This window comes from Nanorana parkeri, unplaced genomic scaffold, assembly GCF_000935625.1.
Source record: "Nanorana parkeri isolate BGI_ZX_2015 unplaced genomic scaffold, ASM93562v1 scaffold1404, whole genome shotgun sequence".
NCBI lineage: Eukaryota > Metazoa > Chordata > Amphibia > Anura > Dicroglossidae > Nanorana > Nanorana parkeri.
In genome coordinates this window covers 83,665-96,752 of record NW_017307672.1, presented here as the reverse complement: position 1 = coordinate 96,752, position 13,088 = coordinate 83,665, and the positions used below count along the sequence as shown (strand labels likewise).

The 13,088-nt window shown below is 40.0% G+C and overlaps 1 protein-coding gene across 1 annotated transcript in view; it reads right to left on the bottom strand.

Annotated features, from left to right (window-relative positions):
• Window positions 1–501: 501 nt before the first annotated feature.
• The window catches only part of LOC108798104 (proline dehydrogenase 1, mitochondrial-like), a gene marked incomplete at its 5' end in the record, with an annotated part of 92,367 nt that continues 79,780 nt past the window's right edge, over window positions 502–13,088 (bottom strand). Inside the window, 3 exons of the mRNA XM_018569820.1 lie at window positions 502–740; window positions 3,493–3,581; window positions 8,618–8,716. Coding sequence (XP_018425322.1) covers window positions 550–740; window positions 3,493–3,581; window positions 8,618–8,716 — 379 coding nt within the window. The remainder of the gene's footprint in view (window positions 741–3,492; window positions 3,582–8,617; window positions 8,717–13,088) is intronic.

Sequence of the window (13,088 nt, the reverse complement as noted above, 5' to 3'; positions counted from 1 at the left end):
GTCAAGGGAAGAACTGTGTTTGTTTCAAGAAGTAACTTTGTTTGAAGAAATGTTTACTTTTTGTAGAACGCAGTTGAACCAAACTACTTGTTACTTTGCCGACTCCTAATATGTAACCAGTATCAGATTTATGATTTACTGTCGCATTCATTACTTTGTTCCCAGAATGAATGTATTTTGGTGCAATAGAAGTGGCTGCAAGAATCCCAAGACCACAAATATTTACCCATAATTGTTTGGCCCTATCAAGCTTTGCCTGCAGAAACAATACCACCACTTGCTGCAGCTTTTGTCAAAATAAATAGTAATTTAAAGTATGAGACTTTTCTAAATTGCTTGAAAACTAATGTGTAACTTTTGTCTTTTGGTTAATTTCTGTTGTAATCTTCTCATGGAAAGGCAATTTCCTTAAAGCCTGAACACCATGGATTTGGTTTAAAAACACAGTCACATTAGTTTAGTTAATGACAAAACTAGTTTAAATGTTATCTGTAGGACTGTCATCCTTGTCAGTTTTTACAGCTCAGCTCCACGTTGCCATCCATCTGTCTAGAATCTGGGAGTGTAGAGAAGGTTGCCTGTGAGCAGACGTCTTTTGAACTCCCTCCACAGGAGCTCACGCTCTCTCATTGCTCCTTTCATGATGCCACGGTTTTCCTGGGCTCTCCTGGATAGGTACGGCAGAACTTCGTTGACAGGTCCATAGGGAACATATTTATAAACAGGGTAGCCTGCTTGGCCTGTCAATGTAACACAAACACAATATAAAAAAAAAAAAAGGATTTAGATCTACTGTTGAGAAAATGGACAGCTTCAATAAATACTTGTAAAATGTCAAGAAGTACTGGAACACTACTATTGTTGATTCTAACTCACATGCCATTTAAAGGGCACTTAAAATAAGTTTATACAAATTAGTTCCCAACAGTGATGGATAAGACTGTAATAGTTTCAAAAACTTCCCAGAACTGGATGCATATAAAATAAGTAGGTACATTGGGGGGTGACTTTTGTTTCTAAAGCACAGATGATAATATTCACGGAAAAGAGACTCACGAAAGCTTTACAAGAAATCACATAAATGGTAATAGAGTGACTTATGACACATATTTAAAAAGATGCTAGTACTAGGTTGAGGTTAGAAATGATAAATCTGTGTATATCACTTCAAATCAATTATGGATTTTGCATGTTCTCCTGTAGAACAAATCTTCCATCATCTAGGTTGCATTCAAAATGCTTACATTTTTACTCTTATGACCTATTTTTGATTAAGGGATCATAAAGTCTCTGATGCGGTTTTTGTGGCTATTGGTAAAATTGCTGGTTACAAATTGGTTCATGCTTTGAATTATGTAAATACATAATCTTTCAAAAGATTATGTTTGTACTGTTGGACCTTTTTTGGTCACTGTTACTTTTTTTAACACTTATCAGTGAAATTTATTGAAGGCTCTATAATATTTGTTTTTGATTGTTTATTAAAAGGTCCGCACCAACCCATTTTACCTGGCTGATGCTGAACAGTAGATGTGTGAACAACTCTCTTTTTCAGTTCTACTTAAGAAAACAGAGAATTCAAGTGCCACTGAACTCAGCAGTTAAGCCTTAAAAGTGCATTGAACTACTCCATTAACATAAATGTATCTTATTTGTGTACCACTTGGCTGTAGATCCTCAAATCATCTCTGAATTCATGTTGACACTGTCCTTCCTTCTGGAGGGTGGCTCCAAGCTCGCTCCCCTGATGGACTACAATCTCACATTTAGTTTACTAATTTGTATTGAGATTGTAGTCCATCAGAGGACTGAGCTTGGAGCAGTGGCTACTTTACAACACACAAAGGGACCATGGTGAACAAAAGTAGCCAACCTCCAGAAGGAAGGACAGAGTCAGCACCAAATCAGAGATGATTTGAGGATCTACAGCCGAGTGATACAAAAATGAGATACATCACCATCTAGTAGTATAATGACCTATATCCTTGCATACTAAAGACATCAAATAACATCTTACTCTGCATAGAGATTGAACATAATAAAAATATCTAGTTAAAGTGGAACTGCATTAAACTTCTTTTTCCCCTCACATAGTGTATGGAAGGATTAGATCCAAAATTACCTCACAGGGGGGAGGGAATTCACCTTACCTTCCATCTGAGCAACATCAAAAGAAAACTTCCATTATCTGAGCTTCCTATTTCTCTTGTGTGTGCATTGACAATGTAGTTTTGAGGCCTCTGCAAAGGGAATTGAGGGGGTGTCTACCAGAGGATCAAACCCTTCCTCAATATATCTTATCCCAAAACACAATAAGAATAGAGGTTTTGGCTGACGTTTCTCTGTGACCTCAATATCATGGCTTTGTATATATTTATAATGATCAGGATGATCTGGCCAATATGAAATACTTCATATGAATATTTTGTATTAGATTCAGCCGGCAGATGAAGATTTAGGTGCTTTGCTGTAAAAAGCCTGATTACAGAGCTCAATGACTGAAGCTGAAATTTACTAGCACAAGTGAATGGGCCAGAGCAGTAACTTATCCTCCTTTCTTTGAATGCCTCCATGCAGGGTATAAGTAAGAGAGAGAATGCTACAAGCATCTACAGTCATCCAGCCTGTCGCCCTGGGGACACTTGCTAGAAAAAAAATTCAAATCAAACGGAAGAAAGGAAAAAAAAATTTAGCTCCTTACTCCTGACGCTAGGCAAAAAACTGGAGACTTGTCAGCAGGTGGGGGGTTTGGCCACCGGCAGGGGCCGCCCCTAGGCTGTAATTGGTCTTTAGTTTTGTGCCTAGCGTCCTCCTGCAGGTGGCGATATTACCCTACCATTCAGGATCTACGATCTGTTGCCTGTGTCCTTCAATGAACGGGAGAGAAAAGGAGAAGACTAAAGCTATGCCCTCTTTGGAAAACCATAGGGCTTTGAAAATCCTTTTCTTGTATTAAACCCAAAAAGATATAAAACATTAGGCATAAATATTCCCCCTGCAGTGGGGCTACCCCCACACTACAAGGGTTAAGTGCTTGTTTTTGTCTAGGTATGAAAATAAAAAGTTGTGCTAACCTGAACCTTGGCAGCTGGCTGGCGGTTAGACTGCCGGAGCAAAGGGGGAGTGAGCCTGAAGGGACCAGTCTAAGTTCCTGTGAGTTATGTTCTATAAAGTGTATTGTAGATGAGGACGCTGAGGGACATTCCATCGCTGGAAGTGAAGGAGACAAGCTGCTGGCACTAGTCTAGCAGCCAGCTGGCTCCAAGGTTCAGGTGAGTATAACTTTGTTATTTGTGTCCCTAGACGAAAATGAGCACTTAACCCTTGCATTGGTGCTACCCTTGCACTGCAAGGGTTAAGATTAATTCTGCCAAGTTCTTTTTTTTTAAACTTGAAATCAAAATGTCCCTAAAAGCCTTTACAGTTTCTCTATCCCAGGACCAGACCAATAAATGTGATGCTATAAATTAAGGCTTATAATTTAGCTCTTACCAAGTGGAAAGCTTATTTGGTCACACATGCCGAGCAGTTGTCCAAAATAGACTTTTTTCTCTTCAGGATAAATTTCCAATTCGTTCATTCTACAAGGAATAAAAAGTAGTTTTTTTTATATAGTACATGCAAAAATCTACACAACTTTAGCATCTGTATTAGATGTTCATTTAATAATCAGGAGCTCAGGGAGGAGATGGCCATAGAGCTTGACACAGAGAATACAACTGCATAATAGAGTATTTTCTCAAATACAGCAATGGTAGCTGGCTATGCATACACAGGGCCACTGTCTCCGGTTGTTTCAGAGTCTCGGAGGTGGAGAAATTAATGTGGACTTCAGTCTGATAGAGACTTCCTCTCACAACAACAAAAAAGAAAAAGCTCACATATAGTTAGGACCTTGCTGTAATTCTGAGCTGCAACTACTTGGCTCTTGGGTTCGGTCTTACCCAGTTTTAATATGCTGATAATCTAGCTGATTATGAATACAAAAAACTGTCCAACCTAGAATCAACTAATATATCAGACAGTGGAAGATGGGAAAAAGAATATCCAAATGGAATAAATGCACGTGAAAGTCAAGTCATTGGCTCTACATTTCCATTGTCACCAGCAGGATACATTTGGCGTCGGTGCAAAATCTCCAGATGGTACCAACTTTTGTTAAAGATTCGGTCACCAGTCAGGTCAGGGACCCGAGCTGCAATTTTAAGGCAAGCCATACAGGAATTAAATACCACAAACCCCAGTCAAGATGTTTCCTAGTCAGAGACTAGTCTTGGTTTAACTGTGTGTTGTACATTTTGCAAATTTCTAAAAGAAAAAAAAAATGCTGACTTTATTGCAGCATTGAATACACTCGGCTCATTAAACCAGCCATGTTATAATGTATTCAACAAAGGATAATTAAATTTACAAATCTAGGAATCTAGGATCTAGAGTAAGCAAAGGGCAATAATTCTAGAGTAGATGTGTTGTACCTGATACATCAGAGCTGACACATTAACAAGAATTGTGGCTACAACATTTGTCCAACATTGTTTGAGTAATGAGCCTGTAAGCAGTTTCTGTCAGAGTATGAAGATAATATTAGCATAAGATAGATGCACTACCTTTTTACATGTATTTTACAGTGCACCTAAACAGATTTATAGGATTGTGTACCATGAAAGATTACTGAGAAGAAAAATATAAAAGAGGATTTCAAAATCTTCATGTAGACTCAAAGTAATTTCAGAGAATGGAACACAGCAATCTGCAAATATCTGTATCTCTGTAACATCATGCATTTTAATGACTTATTTTTCTACATGAAGCAGACAATAAAACAAAATGTCCTCATTTTAATAATATATTTACCAAGTATCACCATTTTATTCAGAATGTCTTCAGCAATGTGAAAGGAATCCTTCTGTGCATGACTTTCACTGCCCCGAATAGGTAAAGGTCTATCATTGAAATAGATTTATTATGTAATAGGAAGGTGGTATGCACTTCCAATGTCCCTGAGGGCTAGTGAAGTCTGTGTTTTGCCTCTGATGTACATTTGTAAAGCATTCTTGAAGTATACGGAATACTATGTTTATATAGGATTGTATTGAACATTCTCTTGCATTTTACTGATGCCTCAGCAATGCATTGCTACCAGAAAGCAATGTAAATGAATGGTATCCTAATGCAAACATGTCTTATGTGCTTACTATTTTTCCTTGAAAGAATGCTATGTTTGCCTTGCATCAGAGTCTGACACTTGACAAAACCCGTGAATAGATTATGATGCCTGGTGACCTGAGAAGGAGCTTTCCTTTTTAATACTATAGACGAGTTATAACGGAGTGTGGATATTGCTATATGCTCTCTATTATATTCTGCAAGATTGCTCTGTACTGAGGCCTGCATTTAAGGCACATTTATAAAATAACACGAGAACTTGGAAAAGACATGACTTTAGCAGGTCAGGTGATCGGCTCTCCCCTCCCCCCCATTTTTTCTTTCTTTTTAAGTCATCAAATAGTGCTCTGCTGGCTTTGGAGTCCCAAACAAACATAACTGTGGTTTACAAATGCAGACAGTTTTTCCTTTCTTTTTAAAGTAGTGGTATGGCCATGGTAAGGCAATAACCCTGCTTGATTCACTCTTCCTAGAAATAGTGAACTGTGACATCTAATGTCTTGGAATAACTATGTGCATTCTGATACCCTGTTCTGGAAGTCAGACTGTCATAATATATTTGTGCCAAAGGTGCCTCTATCTCATTTGGGTCTGCAGGAAACTATTCCCACTTGTATTTCCAATACTGGGTATGCGCGGTTCTAACTTTGCATGCAAAACGAAATACCATATGCACGAATGTTTCCCTGTGTCATTATAGGGATCCAATGCTGAAAATACTAGGACAAATTGGTTTCCTTTTTTCTGCAGTAAAATGGAAATGATAATTTGAATGGGCATAAGCTAAAAAAACAAAACATAAAAAGTAAAAGGAAAAAGCTGCCAGCTATTCAAGTGTGTGGTTAGCATTACAACCTTAGGCAAATGCTGTGTGTGCAATGGGTTGTGGGTTCAGTTCCCAGCAAAAATCCCAACTGATTAAAACCCTCCAGCAAATCAAAAACGTTACAGCAGTATTACTTCCACTTTCTATTAAAATGGCCATAGACAGTATGTGTTTGTAGGGACATGTATAGATACTGAAGTGTAACTAAACCAGAGTCTAAACATTATCTATTTTTCACAGCGTCCCCACCCTCCCAAGCACCGTCTTATAACCTTACCTGATAAAGAGAAGCTATGAGACACTTGGCAGCTCCAAGTTTCATCCGACTGCCAGCAATGAGCACAGTGCCAGAGGTGGAAAAACTAGCATTCTCGCTGCTATGTCTATATTCAGATGACTGTATATAGAGGAAACCTAGAGCTGCCGACCAAACAATATACAGTATAATGCTGCTTTTCCATGGATTTTTTTTGCAGAACACAATTGTCAGGGGTGGCATTGCAGGTGTAAAATAGCTTAAATTTGGAAAAGGACTTAGGGTTGGATTTATCTTTAATACCCTCTGGAGCCTTGGTTCTCAACTGGTGGGTCGTGACCCCGTGTTCAGTGGGTCATCGCATGCTAGGGCTGCAACAACTAATCAACATAATCGATGATTGAAAAAGTTGACAACGGCTTCTGATTAGTTGGCGTTCACGGCTCCACACACGCTGTGTGGCGCACCTCCTCCCCACCTCATGCTCCCCGCTGCCAGACCCGCCTTCCCGCATCCACGCCGCACATCCTCCCCGCCTCACGCTCACCGCCCGCCCACATCCACGATTGGCACAGGGATGCGGAGAGAAGTAGTAAGGAGGAGCAGATGCGGGGGGATGACAGGCCCGATCTCAGAAGCAAGTTGCTGGAAGACTGCTCAGGTAAGCCTGCACTTTCCCAAACATGGTGCTCTATAATGTACTGCTGGGATTTGTATTCCTCTATAGCTGATGGTACATTGTGCTGTATATTATACATAGGAATACAAATCCCAGCCATACATTATACACTGTATGTATAATGTATGGCTGGGATTTGTTCTATTCCTATATAGCTGGTGGTATTCTGCATTGCGCTGTATAGAGGACTACAAATCCCAGCAATAATACATTATACAGTGGTGCAATGCCGAATACCACCAGCTATAGAGGACTACAAAACCCAGCAATAATACATTATACAGTGGTGCAATGCCGAATACCACTATCTATTGAGGACTACAAAACCCAGCAATAATACATTATACAGTGGTGCAATGCCGAATACCACTAGCTATAGAGGACTACAAAACCCAGCAATAATACATTATACAGTGGTGCAATGCAGAATACCGCTAGCTATAGAGTACAACAAATCCCAGCAATAGTACATTATACAGCACAATGCAGAATACCACCAGCTATAATGTACTATTGCTGGGATTTGTTGTATTCCTCTATAGCTGGTGGTATTCTGCATTGCACCGTATAATGTACTATTGCTGGGTTTGGTAGTCCTCTATAGCCGGTGCCGGTGCCATTCTGCATTCATTACTGTATAATTTTACCCTTTTCATTTCACTACATTGCACACCACACTTTTTTTCTTTTTTACTTCCACCGCTCCAAGCTTGATTCTGTGATGGACTACAATCTCAATACAAACTAGAAGTCCCATCACTGGAGCCATTTTTTAAAATGTATTTTATTTTTTATCCGATTAATCAAACTTAATAATTGGCTAACTAATCGATTTTGAAAATAATTGTTAGCTGCAGCTCTACCGCATTCCTTCCATTTTTCTAGGCGAGAGGCTCCTCTGCCGTCTGATAGTGCAGCACTGACGGTTCTCACGCCAAGCAGCAATTCAAAATATGCTGCCCGGTGCAAAGTGTCAGCTTGAGGTGGACTGGGGGTATGGCCGCGAGGGAGCTCCATCCAAAACGTGCATTGCGTGGAGGTGCCTGTACCAGAGTGACATCACATTCTGGCTCTCGGCACCTCTACAGGGCGCGCAAGGGAGCTGTACAAGCAATGTACATATGGATGGAGCTACGTTACAGCACAGCAGCCCACACTGGACCCCAAGCTGAGGATCCACTCCAGTTCTTGTGCATTCCATTTCAATGCGACCTGGGTCACGACTTAAGGACCGAGGGCGAATGTGGGTCCTGAGGTTACACAGGTTGAGAACCACTGCTCTGGAGCATGGACTTCTGTGAATGTTACTCTGAATGGCATAATATAAATAAGGAAAGTGAAAAAAGGTAATTTCAATCTAAGCCAATATATTCACCGCCACATGTATAGGAGGTACATTCTTCATTGCCGTTCAAGGGTCAGCAAATGCTGGCATGATAAGCCCTAAACAGGATAAATGCATGCGTGTCAATGGATAGTAGATCTTTGGCAAACCATCTACCCAAAACCCTGTGTACAGCTTTACTGTTCATGTGGCAAATAAATAGGGACAGTGCAAACCGTTTTCCAATTACTAACAAAGAACTAGGCTTTTGTAAAGCTGACAAGCCCCTGCACTAGGGGCTTTTTAAATGGATTTCTACAGGTGGTAAATTATATAACTCTATAAAATGGTAAAGAGAAGTTTTACCTTTTCAGAGTAAATTTCACTGTGTCTTCATTGTGAGAGGCTACCATCACATTTGCTTTACGATTGTGCCGGATCTCTTCTAAGACATAATCAAGGCATCTGCCAGACAAAGGAAAACATAATGATTACAAGGAATGGCATCAGCGATTTGCTGGGGAATCATACAATGAACAATATGGTTATCTATCAATGGTTATTATAACAAGCTTTAAAGAAATGAATTGATATAAGAAAAGAGGACATTTCCATTACTTGTAGCACAATATCCTTTGTGCATTGTTCTTTAATGGAAAGTTACTTTCAATAGCTAGACACATTTTGGGGAGCTTTTAACACATTTATCAAATGTCAACCAAGTGATTAAGCTTTAAAATTCAAATCTTGATATCTTTGTTGCTTACTACATATCATTTGGTGAACAGCACACAGGAGGAAGATTTCTTCGACTTTTTCAATCTGAAGCAGCAGCCTAAATCCAGAATATAATCCAGATTATAATGTAAAACACAAACTTGATGCAGACATGGATCAGGGTAGGCAAAAACTGCACTGAGTGCAACGTGTTGCATGTCCCGGAGCATGACAAGACCCAGTACAACAATAACCCATGCCGTGTCCGCATATAGCCCGAGTTTACCAAAAGGTATGGTTTCAAACTATAATGGACAACCACTGTGTGGCTCCTATGGGCCTTTCAGTTATATCTAAGGAGAAGCATGTTCTTATGCCAGAACTTATCAGCTAAACCTGTCAAATTCGCACATTATATTTCATTCACTGGCAGTGTACATGGGCCCAATGCCAGGGAGAATGTAACTCCTGTGCACATGTGAGGATACCTGTCAGCAGTGGTGGGGGCGGCAGTGAGGGACAGAGCGTGGTACAAAAGATTAATCCAACAGTGCTGGAGAAGGGTACACTTATAAAAAGGTATTTAGGGTTTATGATAAGGAGTCTGTCCAGTCACATATTAGACCACTTTACAGTAACCCAACCCTATGACTATTGTGATTGAGTAAAAACAGAATAGTAGAAGGAAGGATAAATGATTTATCCTTCTACCTTGCAATCACTGTTATTCTTCAGTTGAACTCGATGGACTTGTGTCTTTTTTTCAACCTGACTAACTATGTAACAATATTCAAAGGGTTGGGTTACTGTATACAGACTCAGATTGGCTGACTGGGGGTCTGGTGTATTTTACTTATAAGGAGTCTTTTACACCACAATGCACGTGCTTTAACACAGCCCTGTATATTTCTTATTCCATACCACTTCATTTTCTTTACAATGTGCTGTACATTTCTTATCCCACACCGCCCTATTCTGTGCTTTGTGCTGTACATTTCATATTCCATGCAGCCTCATTCTGAATACTGTGCTGTACAATCCCTATTCCACACTGCATCATTCTATACTACGCAACTCGTCTCAGATTCAATTTAACCACACCCCTTTAAGCTACACCCAATATTTAGTGAAATGCAAACCATGCCCAACTTTTATTACAGCACACAGCATTTTCTTTTTCTTGAGGAAGGGGGCACACCTATGATCTTGCACACCAGCCCACCGCATGCAGAAAATGCCCCTGGTTCAATGAAACCTAGATACAGTGGGTGGGGACAGGGCTTTAGTGGTCTCTTAATAAAAAACAGAATTTAGCTGAAACTAAAGAGTGATGTTGTACGCTGTATAAGAGAAAAAAATATTATTATTGGAACAGTACGTAAAATGAGATACATAAATCAAGAATGTGGAAAAGTCTATTCAATGAATCAGATAGCACTAATTAAACAGAGAACAGAAAGACCTAAAAGACGAACATTTGCCATTCTGCAGCTTTTGCCTTCCTGGCTATCGAAGACATACAGTTGGTTGTGTTGAAACAAATCCAGAATTCATTATTACTAAGCTATGATAAGCTATTCTCTCTCCTGTCAGCACGTGTTATAAAGCATATGTCCTAAACTTTCAAACAGAATGTAAAGCACACCCTTGTTCATGATAAGAGCACTACAAGTGCTCACAGAGTGTAAAATAATTAGTACAAATGGCAAATACAGCAGCTTACTGCTTTCTAACAGGCCTATTAGTGTTTTATGGTCCAACGGTGTTACACTGTACCTCTAATTTAAACAAAAGAGCGCTATTATCCATATTCTATATTAGAATAAAACCAACACTGCACAATTTAATTGAGAAATCATCTTAGTTCATTTTCATTGCTCTAAATAGCTCACAATAGAGTATCAACTGTACCAGAGAGGAAGGGCATTCTTAAAGGAAACCTGTATTGGGAGTAGGGATGTCCAGATACCAGTGCCGATACTTTTTCACGAAAACTACCAGGATTGCAGAGGTTGCAGCTGGGACCTGGCTCTGGCTCTCCACCACTGTCCTGAAATCATTAGTGTTTATTGTTTTAGAAAAACTGTCACATGACAATAAACAAAACTGTATCAGTACTTGTATCTGTGAGGACTTGTAAAAATGGTATCGGTTCATCACTTATATATATTTATTTAAAAAAAAAATGCATTAAAATGGGGATGTACAAATCCCAGGAGCTCCGTATGCTCCCTAAAAATGACAGCTGCCTCCTAACTTTTGAATTTTTCTCTAGTCTAGTCCAGGAGCTGGAAAAGTATCTGTACTTGTACCGAGTGCGGTACTTGGTATCTGAACATCCCTAATTGGGAGAGATAGGAGGGTTGCCTTTACTGAACTACCGTTCTGAAATGCTAGTTGCCAATTTGTCCTGCTGTTTGGAAGGCTTCAGTGAGTCACTGGCTTTAAAACTCTGTCTAGCTCCCCGTTTCTTTGCTGCGTACTCGTTCTGGAGTACAGATTCAAATGCTGAAACCAGAGAGCGCCAAGCAAGAACACTGTCTGTAAGAGGACAGTAATAATAGAGACTTTCCTTTTAGGTTTACATTTTAGCTTTGAATGATTAGATGTTTAAACTATGTACATAATAAATGATGGTTTTATGACTTCTAAATATATGCCTTCTGCAAACCCCAATATAGGAATTATGTGTAGTAAGGTTTATGTTTTATTAAAACAATTTGTGAGAATTTTAGATTTTTCTGCAGATTCATATTTTCTGGATCTGAAGAAATTACTGTCCTTTCTCAACCTCTAAATGGGATGATCTGCCTTCATTATAACAAGCTGGTACAATCAAGTGTTGTAATGAGAAAGGCTGCAAGATTTGTATCCCTTTAGAGAAGGATATGCCTTAGCGAGTACATCACCAAATATTCAATGAAACTTTTTGTACCTCAGTGTAGACTTCTGGAGAAAGCAAAGAGTCAATCACACAAGTAGGAATTTAGATTTATGTGGGTGTTCAAACACTGTACAGAACACCCCCAGGATACCATGAGTGAAATGCCATCATTTTTTTGTAGTCTAAAAAGTTGCTGCATCATATTGAAACAGAGGTCATTAATGTGATGTACCTTAATGATCATGTTTTTAGGTCAAAATGCCACCAGTCATAGATAATACACAGATGTGTCACCCTCCTAGACATTTATGTTTATCTTACGGAAAATGCAGAAAGAGGGATAAAACTCCTTTTCTGTGGAGGAAGATGTGAGATTCCAGGTATCCATCTACTATCATATCTACACGCATACATACACACACACACACACACACACACACACACACACACACACACACTGTATATACATACACCAGGGGCGCCCACAATTTTTCATCTGGAGATCTAGTTTTTAAATAACAGCATGGCTATGGGGGAGAGCAGCGGGGATCCAGAGGAGAAGCCCCATGGCGGGAGGACAGGACACAGCCGATCGCGATCTACCAGTGTTCGCTTTGCGATCGACTGGTAGATCGCAATCGACCTAATGGGCACCCCTGACATACACGCACCAAGAAAAAGAGAGATGCAAATGGTCACCACTTAGCCCTGCTACTCCAATGCCAATTGAATGTGAATGCTACATTTTTGATGTGGAAGGCTGTGACTTAGAGGGATTTGCCCATTACATTTAACAAGATCCACTCATCAGCAACCACATACAACATATTAGAGAGATTCTATAAAACAAGAGAGTCACCCATCATATTTGAATTCAAGGTTTGTCAATAAGTAGCCACATACAGTATAACATAATAGAGAGATTCCATTAACATAAAAAATGATTTGCCATTTCAGACGTCATTTTTAACCTCTTGCCGTCCGCCCGTTAAGAAAAAACGGACGGCAGACTCGCATCTGCGGGTTGCCGTCGCCAGACGGCATTTTTTCCCTGCGCGCGCACGGGCAGGAAAGACCCGCTCGTTACTACAGCCGTTAACGGCTGTTTCACATACAACCGATCAGCGGCTCTATAGCCGCCGATCGGTTGTATGACGTGAATTTCGGCGCGCCCCCCCCCCCCCATTCTCGAGTGCCGCCATCTCCCCCCTCCTGACCCCTCACCTTTAATCCCGG